The sequence below is a fragment of the Eretmochelys imbricata genome, chromosome 2 (genome assembly GCF_965152235.1).
Source record: "Eretmochelys imbricata isolate rEreImb1 chromosome 2, rEreImb1.hap1, whole genome shotgun sequence".
Lineage (NCBI taxonomy): Eukaryota > Metazoa > Chordata > Testudines > Cheloniidae > Eretmochelys > Eretmochelys imbricata.
Genome location: NC_135573.1, coordinates 222,447,758 through 222,459,235, shown reverse-complemented (window position 1 = coordinate 222,459,235; position 11,478 = coordinate 222,447,758). Strand labels below are relative to the sequence as shown.

General features: G+C 43.8%; 1 protein-coding gene across 1 annotated transcript; it reads left to right on the top strand.

Annotated features, from left to right (window-relative positions):
- Window positions 1-6,367: 6,367 nt before the first annotated feature.
- Window positions 6,368-10,855, top strand: LOC144260697 (guanine nucleotide-binding protein G(I)/G(S)/G(O) subunit gamma-11). The gene is made up of 2 exons (XM_077809404.1): window positions 6,368-6,463; window positions 10,730-10,855. The coding sequence occupies exons 1-2, from the start codon at window positions 6,368-6,370 to the stop codon at window positions 10,853-10,855; spliced, it is 222 nt and encodes a 73-aa protein (XP_077665530.1).
- Window positions 10,856-11,478: the final 623 nt, after the last annotated feature.

Here is an 11,478-nt window from a genome sequence, read left to right as displayed (position 1 = left end):
TGCCTGCAGGGATGGAGACGCGGGACCAAGGCCGAGGCGCGCTGCTGCAGGGCAACCGATCTGGAGAGCGAGCCGGCGCTTGTGCCCCCCTGCCCCATCTCTCCGTCCCTTATATCCGCCGAGCTCACCTCCCCCGCGGCCGCAGAGCGCGGGTGTGGCGCGCAGGCCGAGTCACGCCTATGGGGCAGGGCGGCGATTCCAAGAGCCCCTTCCCACCGCTTGGGAGCGCGTCAGGCCGGCTCCGCGGCCAGGTTCCGCTGGGTCCTGGGCAGTTCCCAGGCGAGTAACTCCGGGGAAGGCCCTTTGCTCCCCCCGGGGAGGGAAAGAGCGGGCGGGGAGGGTGCAATAGAGCAACCGTCAGCTCCGCTCCAGGAGCCAAGAGTGGCACATCAGGGAGTCCTGAGCGTGAGGAATGCTTTCCACTTCCTCCGCGATGATGGCAGACAAGATTGCCCCCCGGTCACCTGTGCGGATCAATCATACATCAGGCTACGCAATAAGCTGCCTGTCAAACCCCCTGCTGGGGAGAAGGCAAGTTTCCGATTTGTCCTGTCGTGCTGATCACGGTCCTATCAAAGGATAACTGACCCCTCCTTTCTTACCCTGCCTTTTCGGCTACTGGGTACATCTTCAAGTCATCGTTCCGTTTGATGATGCTAAAGCGACATATCCCATTAAAGTGCTATTTGTGGTGACTGTACTTAGTGTTAGCAATACCAGTTTACTTTTGCTCAAACGTAAGAGTTTGTGGCAGCTCCATTTTTTACGAAAGGAAAAGTTGAATAAAGGTTTAGAAATAGGGAAATTAGTGGCTGCTGGAAAAGCTGATGCATGGTGACCCTTAGGCCAGTGCATGCAAGGGACTGCAGTTTATACAAAAAAAAAAAAACGTTGGGGGGAGGGGGGACGAGACTTGAACACAGACTATAAACAGGGAACAGAACTTTGATAATAGAAGACTCTTCAATCTAGCAGACAAAGATTTAGGATCCAATGGCTAGAAATTGAAGCTTGACAAATTAAGACTAGAAATAAGGTGCTTTAAAAAAAAACAAACAAAAAACCAGGGAGGGCAATTAACCCTTGGAACAATTTAAGGGTTGCCGTGAATTCTCCATCACTGCAATTTTTAAAATTAAGAATGAACATTTTTCTAAAAGTCATGCTTTTGTTCAAACAGGAATCAATTTAGGGAAGTCCTTGTGCAAAGGTCAAATTTGATAAGCACAATGGTCCCTTCTGGCTTTATAATAATCTATGCAAATTACAATGAAGTTGACTATTTAGGGAAACTGTCTAATATTATGGGGCTGTTGCCTCTGTATTTCACTGCAACATTTCAATGGACTTTGCAAGAAAAAAAAGGTAACCCATTGGAGTTGTATTTGGTGAATAATTTTTAATTTAAAAAGGAAGCAGCCGAGAACTTTTAACCACTTGCACATATACCCAGTTACAGCTTTGAATCAAAGTATGTTCTCTAACATATAGAAATGTACACCAAGGGTGTCCATCCTGTCCTGGCAGAGGATTAGCTCAATTGTCTAGCAGAGCTTTTTTATCTTTAAAGTATACCATTACATATAGACCTTTCATTAACTAACATTTTCTCCAGATTGAATACATTAGTTGAGAGAAGAAGAATAAGATGTTAGATAAAAATAACTCTATCCCCATATCTTACTCTGATGTCCTCCCTCCCTTTTATTGTCATCCTGACTATGCTGTGTCTCCCTTAGATGTCTAGATCCCTGGAGCAACAAGGACTTGCCATTTTTATTTATTTGCAAAATGTCATGTACACCTACAGTATGTATAAATAAAAATATACAAATAATTAAAAAGAGGTACCTTTGATGTATTCTAATAACCAACTTTTCTGCAGTGGAGGATATGCAAACTAAAGCTAATACAGGAAATTTTCCAGAAAGGGGAAAAAGCAAAGAAGAAAAAAATACTCACCGAGTGTTGTTCATATTGACCCACAAAGCACCCAGTTTCTAGAGCTCTCTTTCTCCGTATACTTCATTCCTGTATTTCTATCATTCATCTGTATTCTCTCTTTAAAATATATCCTTTAGCTTTTATATCTATCTATGCACACACACATATTTATAATCAGATTGATAAGGGATAAATGGATGGTTTAGTAACACAGACCAAACTACCTTAATACAACCTGAGCTGTTACCACAAGGACACAGCTGTCATGTTTAGTAATCCTGTTATTGCGACAGTTAATAACAGATGTCCTGGGTTTTAGTTAGGGTTATTAGTAGCATCAGATGTAATGAAACTTGGTTCCCTGAAGTGCAAACATACCTTTTCCATTTCTTGCAAAGTCAAAATGTCATTTTTCTAATATTAACAAATTCTCAACTGACTTAAATGTGACTAGACTGATGTTCTTTAGAATGCATCATATTTGGTTAGAATTGAAAAAAACTGAATATTTTAAACAAACAGCAGAATTAATGCACTCACTTCCACCATCACACACACACATAAACCATTGTTTAATTTAAACCTGTCTATCATTTTTACAGTGCAGTGCAATATTTAGTCAACTGTGCTTTCAGTTCAACAAGACAAGAGATTTAAGATGTAGAGCTGTTCTTTGTAAGAAAGAAGAGACTAATAAAATGACCATACAAATGGGTCTTTGCTTTAGGGTGTTATGTGATAACATGCACAGTTGTGGACACTGAAATCTTGCTTTTTTATATTATTCCACTGAGTATTAGGAAGTGTTATTTACTCCTCATAACACAAGAACTCGGGGTCACCAAATGAAATTAATAGGCAGCAGGTTTAAAACAAACAAAAGGAAGTATTTCTTCACACAGTCAGCCTGTGGAACTCTTTGCCAGATGATGTTGTGAAGGCCAAGATTATAAGAGGGTTCAAAAAGAACTAGGTAAATCCATGGAGGATAGGTCCATCAATGGCTATTAGCCAGGATGGACAGTGATGTTTGCCAGAAGCTGGGAATGGAGCACTTGATGAGTACCTATTCTTTTGGTTCCATCTGGGGCACCTGGCATTGGCCACTGTCAAAAGACAGGATACTGGGCTAGATGGACCTTTGGTCTGACCCAGTATGGCCGTTCTTATGACGTCAATAGAACTAGTCATGTGCATAAAGTGAGTAAGATTTGCCTCCATTATTGGAGTCATTTTTGGAGATAGAGTGGCAAGAACCATAGCTTTCCTGAATAGGAGTCACATTTGACATACCCATAAAGAGAAGATGCTACAAAATTGTTCACTAAGTCCTCTACCAACTTTACCCTAATGCACACTTGTTTTTTACCTGTGACTCTAAACGGTAGCTACTAGGGTAAGTAAGCAGAAACTTTGCAAGGTGCAAAGTGTGGCTGTGCTGATACAAGGAAACAGAAGCACTGAGATACAGGCAGCAGCAGTGGTGCTAGACAGTGCCGAGTAGTGAAAACCAGGAGCTTGAATTTGATTCCAAAAGCAACAGGTAGGTGATGAAAATAAGGGAATGAACAGTGAGAAAGGGAATGTATTTTAGCAGCTACATTCTGGGGAGACTGATGGTGGGCAAGGTAAAAATCAGTAGGCCAGAGAGGGCAAAGTTGCAGTGGTTGAAGCAGGAGAAGACTGAAGCCTTGAAAAAACATTTCAGCAGCAGGACTCAAGAGGAAAAGGTGGGTCTTGGGGATTTTTTTTATAAAAGCTGAAGGGAGTTGCATAGCTGGTATGGGTGGAGAGAAGGTGAAAGGAAACAAACATGACATCTCAGTACTGAGCTCTCCTTGTTCCATGTGGTCACTTATATGGTCAGATGTGTAATCCTAAGGATACAGTAATGCAGCCTTATTCAGTGGAATGAGACATGGCTGTCTGAGTGTATTAATTATTAATATATTACAGTAGTAGCCAGAGGTCCCTATCAGGATCTAGGATCCATTGTGTTGGACACTAAACAAACACATTGAGACAGTTTATGCCCAAGAGAGTGTAGGCTCTGAAGAGAAGACACAGCAAGTGATGGTAAGAAAAGGTGAAAGTTAGGAGGGAGGGAAGACAATTTCCCTTCTGCGACAGTCCTCACTCAGGGGTTGGTTGGTAGAGTAGCATTTCCTAGTGATCAGGACTTAGGCCCATGCCTTGCAGGAAGCTGTTGGTAGGGGAGCCCCAGCCCTCCCACTCCACGAGGCTCTGACCCAGGGCTCTTTGAAGGCTATCAGTGGTCTGACAGCCAGGGAGACTTAAGGCTGTCCTTCCCAGGCCACTTCCTATCACCCCCCTGTGATAGTTTCTGGGTCACCATCTGGGTTTAGGCAGCATGAGGGTTGACCACTCAGTACACAGAATTTTCTGGCAACTGCATATAATTTCTCTTCCTGGGTGGCAACTGCCTCCTCTTGCAGCATGGCCCATGCTCCTGGGGCAGATCAGATCCCCTGCTGGGGTAGTCCAAACAAAGTAAAGGAGGATTAACAAAACTCAGAGTCCACCTGAGGGGGAATGAGAAATGCTTCCTCCTCAGGTTATCTCTGTAGCAGCTCCTCCCTTCCCTCACAGAGGGACCCTTTGGCAGTTGTCATGGGGAGAGATTCCGCCTTTCTGTCAGCTCTCTTCAGCTGACACTGAAGGTCACAGGTCTGCTGTTTTCCCTGGTCTGCATCCTAAGGAGCTGCTCCCCTACTTCTTAACTCCTCCTCCAGTTGGAGCATTTCCTGCAGCATTTCCTGCAGGTGCAGGGCAGGGCTTGCTGAGCCCAGAGCCATTCCTTTACATTCCTTTGTACAGCGACAGGTTTCAGAGTGGTAGCTATGTTAGTCTGTGTCAGGAAAACAACAACAACAACAAAACCCCCAAAAAACAAAAACTAAAATGCGGAGTACTTGTGGCACCTTAGAGACTAACAAATTTATTTGGGCATAAGCTTTCCTGGGCTAAAACCCACTTCATCAGATGCATGCAGTGGAAAATACAGTAGGAAGATATATATACAGGGGTGCTGATAATAGCCCACCTTAATTGATGAGTCTCATTACAGTTGGTATGGCAATACCCATTTTTTCATGTTCTCTGTGTATATATATCTTCCTACTGTATTTTCCACTGCATGTATCTGATGAAGTGGGTTTTAGCCCAGCAACGCTTATGCCCAAATAAAATTGTTAGTCTCTAAGGTGCCACAAGTACTCATCCTTTTAGTTTTTTGTTTTTTTGGGGGTTTTGTTGTTGTTGTTGTTTTCCTGATACAGACTAACACAGCTACCACTCTGAAACCTGTCGCTGTACAAGAGAGAAAACGGAGAAAGAGAGGCGGAGAAGGGCGGGGAGGGGGGTGGATTGGAAAACATTGCACTCCATTAACTGGAGTCACACCACACAGCTCTCCCCGCGGAGTTGGCCACCCAACCTCTCCCATTCGCCTTCCCAGCAGAGAAAAGAAAGTCAGACGAATCAGGAGTTCCAAATGTTTACAGAGTATTTTAATTTAACACAAGGAAGAAACAATTTCAAGGGGGATTTCGTGGTCCTTTTCCGGACTGTGCTCTGTGAACCAGATCACTCTTGCTGCTACATTGTTATATGAGTCTATATGCCTGTCTTAACCGCCACCGCTTTCCTCCACCAGCCTTGTCGTTCGGTACCACCAGGAATCCGGCACACAAAAAGGCCGGACATTTCCTCAGCAAATCTGCTTCCTCTCAAAGGACGTGTGTTCTAAATATGTCTGGCTTCTTCCTTGTGGAGAAAGTTTTCAGCACACACATCCTCTTCCCCAGAACAGTCAGCCCTGCTCCTTCCGCGCCTTGTTCTCTGCATTACAGCGGTGACACTGCGCCTAGGTGTCGAACTCCGTGTTAATACCAGATTAAATACACTGGGATTTAAACGGATTAATCAATGTTACCCGATTTCCCCCCAACCCCCTCCGTTACTGGCCGGCCAGGTTTACATAAAAGAGTTGATACCTATTTATACAGCAAAGGCGAGAACTGAAGGTTTGAATGGAGGAAGGGGAGGGAAAAGTAAATCGTTGTTCGTTGTGTGCAGTGCCTAGTGTAAACGTCCTCTCGGTCAGGGTGGAAGGGTGGGGGTCACGCTGCTGGGTTTGATCCGTTTAGGAAGCTTATGCTGCTGATTTAAACCCCAGGAGTCGCGGGTGTGAGTAGCTAGCTGGACTGGAGCACTCTGGGGAAGGTGCGTGAGGGAGTTTATTGGAGAGGAAGTTGTTACTTCAGAGAATCGGGTCAATTTCGCCCGGGACAACAGTAAGTCATGCCCTCGGAGTGGGGTGGGGAGGGGGCTCTTTCGCGAACCGCTGGGTCCCAGCATCTCCTCCGAGAGGGTAACTCGCTCCCCTTTTTACAACTAGAAAATGCCGGCGATCAATATAGAGGATTTGAGCGAAAAGGATAAACTGAAAATGGAAGTTGAGCAGCTCCGGAAAGAAGTGAAGTTGGAAAGACAACCGGTGAGTTCCCCCAGGCTGCCCCCTCCCCAGCCCCCTGAGAGCCTGCGGCTGAAATAGCCCCATCGCCCCGGGGAGGCAGCTTGGAGACGAGGTCAGGCTGGGGCGTGAACAAGATCTTTAGCTCTCGAGTCTCCGGGGTTGGGGGGCGGGGGAGGGGGCAGTTTGGAAGTTACTCTGCTTCTTTTCAGCCTTAGGTTCACAACAGTGCCTCAACTAACCTCTCGATGGTGAGCGCCGCGGTGCATCTCACAGCGCGGGGAAGGGTCCTCACGCCCCCCGAAGCGCTGACTCTCTTTATGGGAGTGGAATGAGACCTGCAGACAGATGCCAGCGCGGTTCAATGAGCCGGTTAGTTTCGCCTCCTCTCAAGGGCTCACTGATGGGAGAAAAGGCGCACAAGCGCGATCTCAGACTGGGGAAAGGATTTCAGACCCCACGAGCTCTCCCTTCTTGCAGAAGGTGGAGGTGGGCATTGAAGTCTGTCTCAACAACTGAAGCGATGAAACAGACATTGGGGCCTTGGGGTCTTTGTGTGTTTTTAAAATATCCTTAACGCGCAGTAACTTTAAGAGATTTTAGGTTAGTTTCTCGCTCCCCACGTAGTTTAGCTTCTGGCTACTGTACCTGCTACCTTCCGTCACAGAAACCAGAGCTAAACACTTCTGAAAACTATAGGAAGGAGGATCCAGACCTGTGGAGGTTAAATGTGAGTGACACAGCCTGAGAAATGTCTCTATAATGGTCGAAAAAAGGAGGAAAACACATTAACAAGCTAATCATAGGGTGTTAGCGCTAAATTCGGTAGTCGCTGCAGCTAAACCCAAGGGCTCAGCGAGGGCGTGGCGCAGTTGGCACAGGGCAGCTGAAACTGCTCTCCAAAGAGGAAATGAAGACAAGGGACCATTCAGACTTTTAAACTGTGGGATAAAATATCCACTGTGTGCTGAACATTGGAATATGTGACCTCAACCACGGGATCCCCCCCCCCCCCCACTGACTTTGATCGGAAGTAGACATTTTGGAGATGTTCTAGAACACAAAATGATTTTGCTGGTTCCCAGAAACCAAGTCCTATCATTCAAAACAGCCTTGTTAGTTAAAACAAAACTGTACAAGCCAGTGGTTCTCAGAGTCTGGTCTTCAGAGTTCTTTCTGGTGGTTTGCAGGGCTACCAGGCCAGACACAGAATGGCCGGGGGCCTGGGAGGAATCCCCCAAAGTCTCTCCCTATTGTGAAGTGGTCCACAGAAGGACAACAGAGAACAGTTGTTGGAGAACCGTGGTCCATAAGGGTCGATTCAAAAGTTAAAGGTGTTTTGTTGTTGTTGTTGTTTTTGGTGATTCACCTTGTGAAGTAGTATGCAGTCAACAACGTGGGATGTATTTTACCATGCACGTTTTCTGGAGATGAACATTCTTGATACATAGATTTCCGATCTGCTCCTGTTCCTATTGGAGTCATTGACAAAACTCCTGTTCACTTCAGTGGGAGCAGGATGGGGCCCTGAATTTAACCCTGCATCTACTTAAGCAGCTGTATAACTTTACTCACACGATGTCAATGGGACTATCCATCTGAATAAAGTTACAGCCTGCAGGTTCAGGGACTTTGCTCAGAAACAAAATATTGATGTCAGAGGGGTATTTTAGCCCATGAAATAGATGTCAGTGATTTTTATTAGAGTGATTATAGTTATTTATATTACAACAGAACCAAGAAGCTCCAATAGGATCCAGAGCCCCTTGCAATGTGTATAAATGCATAAGAATATCTGATTCTTGCCTCAAAAACATTGAAGTGACTGAAAAACACTCCATAGGCTGCACATAATCTATTTAAATGTATTTAAAAAGAAAGGACATTATTGTAAATAAGCTGAGAGTCTGAGAAATTTAGGAGAAGGCATAGTCGGGAATCTCCTGAATACCAGCAAAGAGAGTGTCCCTCACCTTTATGGATGCTAAGGTTGCATTGTTATACATTCCAGTCTTTTATTTCCTGTCAATTATGTTTCCGATTATCCATATGCATAAATCACCACAATAACTGGTTTTCTCCTGCATATAAAAGTCAGGGCCCGCATTAAGGGGCAGCAACCATGCCAATTGATTAGAATTAATGATTGGGGTATGGAACGGCTTCCATATGAGGAGAGATTAATAAGACTGCCACTTTTCAGCTTGGAAAAGAGACAAATAAGGAGGGATATGATTTAGGTGTATAAAATCATGACTGGTATTGAGAAAGTAAATAAGGAAGTGTTACTTACTCCTTCTCATAACACAAGAATGAGGGGGTCATCAAATGAAATTAATAGGCAGCAGGTTTAAAATAAAAGGAAGTCTTTCTTTACACAACACACAGTCAACCTATGGAACTCTTTGCCAGAGGATGCTGTGAAGGCCAAGGCTATAACAGGGTTCAAAAAAGAATTATATAAATTCATGGAGGATAGGTCCATCAATGGCTATTAGCCAGGATGGGCAGGGATGGTGTTCCTAGCCTCTGTTTGCCAGAAATTGGGAATGGGCAACAGGGCATGAGGATTACCTGTTCTGTTCATTCCCTCTGGGGCACCTGGAATTGGCCATTGTCGAAAGACAGAATACTGGGCTAGAAGGACCTTTGATCTGACCCAGTAGAGCCATTCTTATGTTCTTGTGCCACTGGGGCCCTGCAAATCTACATCACTCAGGCTTCCGCTTCCTCCCCAGGTGATGGGGCTCAGGGGCCTGGGCTTCAGCCCAGTGCGGTGGGGCTTCAGCTTTCTGTCCTGTGCCTGAGCAAGTCTAATGCTGGCCCTACTTGGCAGACCCCCTGAAGCCTGCCTGTGGCCCCTCCAGGGGGACATGGACCCCTGCTTGAGAACCACTGCTCTAGGAGTTTCCCCCCTTCTGTGGCTCTCTAAATTGGAAGGGAGACTATAGTCCCATGTTAGCACATTACTTTGCTATGAATTTGTCACAAAATATCACATAGCATATTACAGTAGATGCTCATGAGTAGGAACATATGGTGCTCTTTAGTTATGTTGCTCCTAAGCGGCTGTTGTTGTTATGGGGAGTGTCAACAATTCACAATAAGGAAAGCACTCCCAGGGGAAATGTTGCTCATAAGGGGAGGTTGCTGTTACAAAGTGTTGCTGCAAACAAGTGTCTACTGGAGAAGCACTGTATGCTTGAAAGGACAATGTCAATGTGTTTTTCATAATTTTCAGGATGTTATACTAATTGCTGTTTATAACAACCCTTTGTAACTGATAGGTGAAATGTGCTTCCTCGTTGAATTTGTTGTCTTCCATTCAACAGGCTTGTTATTGTAGGACTACACCTTGGCTGTTGGCTTTTGTTATAATAGAAAAAAGGCTACTGAAGCATTTATTTGGAAAAATGTGTAATGTTACATTGAGTTTGGGTTCAAATTCTACTGATTCTGCAGCAGATTCTGCATATGAGTACCATTGAAATAATGTGAGTTTTTGTGATCCTAATTTAAATAAATTATTAGGTTTTAGTTTTTTATTTTTAAATCAGTGGAGGATTTTTATGCACAGTAACTGCAGGACTAGGCTGTGTATAACCCCTACTATGATATACTGTATGTTTTCACACAGAAGCTTATGTGGATGTGTGATGCAACATTAAGCTGTTGCTTGCAGATTTTTTAAAAAATACATCTTAGCCAACATTTTCAAAGGTGACTATTGATTTTGGAGTGCAACTGGGGATACTTTTAAAAGCCTGATTTTCAGAAGGAGAACGCTCAGTGTTTTCTGAAAAGGAGGCTCCTAAAAGGGATCTCAAGTTGGACACCAAAGTATTGATGCATCCAGAATTACTTGTCACTTTTGAAAAATTTGACCTTTACTTCTTTTGCCAATAAATATGAAACACATGCTTAGAAGGGGAACAAACAGCTCACCAAATAAACCATTTATTGACTAGTTCAGAAGAAAAAAAATACATTTTACAAAACAGTAGTGGGAATAAAAAGAAAAGAAACTTGACCTTTAACATCCCTTCAGTTTTAATAATGTTAGAGATTATTATAACACAAGTAGGTGTTTGTTTTTGTTTTAAATTAGGGACAGATTTTGGAGGTGCTCAGTGATCACATGTGGAGCACTTGCAGCATCAGGTCCTTTACATATTATGTAAATATAAGAAAGAGAAAAAGAATGTTATGAAGTCAACGTCTTCTTTATAGTCTAATGGGAAATGTGATTGCTATGTATAAAGCAGAACCTTATGTCTTCTTTTATTTAAGGTGTCCAAATGTTCTGAAGATATAAAGAACTACATTGAAGAAAGATCTGGAGAGGATCCTTTGGTCAAGGGTATTCCTGAAGATAGGAATCCCTTTAAAGAGAAAGGAGGCTGCGTCATTGCATGAAAGAAAAATTTCCTGCAATTGGAACATACATTATTGTACCTTTAGCGTATAACTAGTTTGTCCTCAGTTCCATGGGTCCTTGTTGAACGAGTACTGTCAATGGATTAAAAACAACACCAACCTTGAATGAGACTCTTGTTTATCTCTTTATCATTTTATATGATCTAATTATATCTCACTACTTGATAATATTCTAAATTGTATTCTAAGTATTGTTCCCCAGAAGGGACAGATACTTGCTTAATGTACTAATGGGCATTTGCGTGTAGTGTCTGTTTAGCGTGTTGTTTCTTGACTCTTGCGTTTACTAGCTCGTTTTAATAAAAACTCTTGCTTCTACCAACGCTTTAGTGTTCCTTAGCAAAAGATATGCAAAGAACATGATCAAACGTTTGCATTTTCGTTGCATGATGCGTGTGGCACACCCTGAACCACCCAGCCGCGAGAACAAGAACTACTTCGGGGCTACGTCAAGGCGGGACGATCGAGTCGTTTAAAAGTCTCATTGAACTAAACCGAACAAAAGGAAGAGAAAAATCTCTCACCCCTAACTTCGAAGGACTGGAGCAGCAGGCTGAGTCCCCGACACAGCCGGGCGCACGGGGAGGGGCTGTTTGCAGCGC

Bases quoted from the DNA above. Each gene is read 5' to 3' on its own strand.
- LOC144260697 (XM_077809404.1), top strand. From the start codon at position 6,368: ATGCCGGCGATCAATATAGAGGATTTGAGCGAAAAGGATAAACTGAAA. The intron at 6,464-10,729 runs GTGAGTTCCCCC...CTTTTATTTAAG, and splicing joins TGAAGTTGGAAAGACAACCG to GTGTCCAAATGTTCTGAAGA.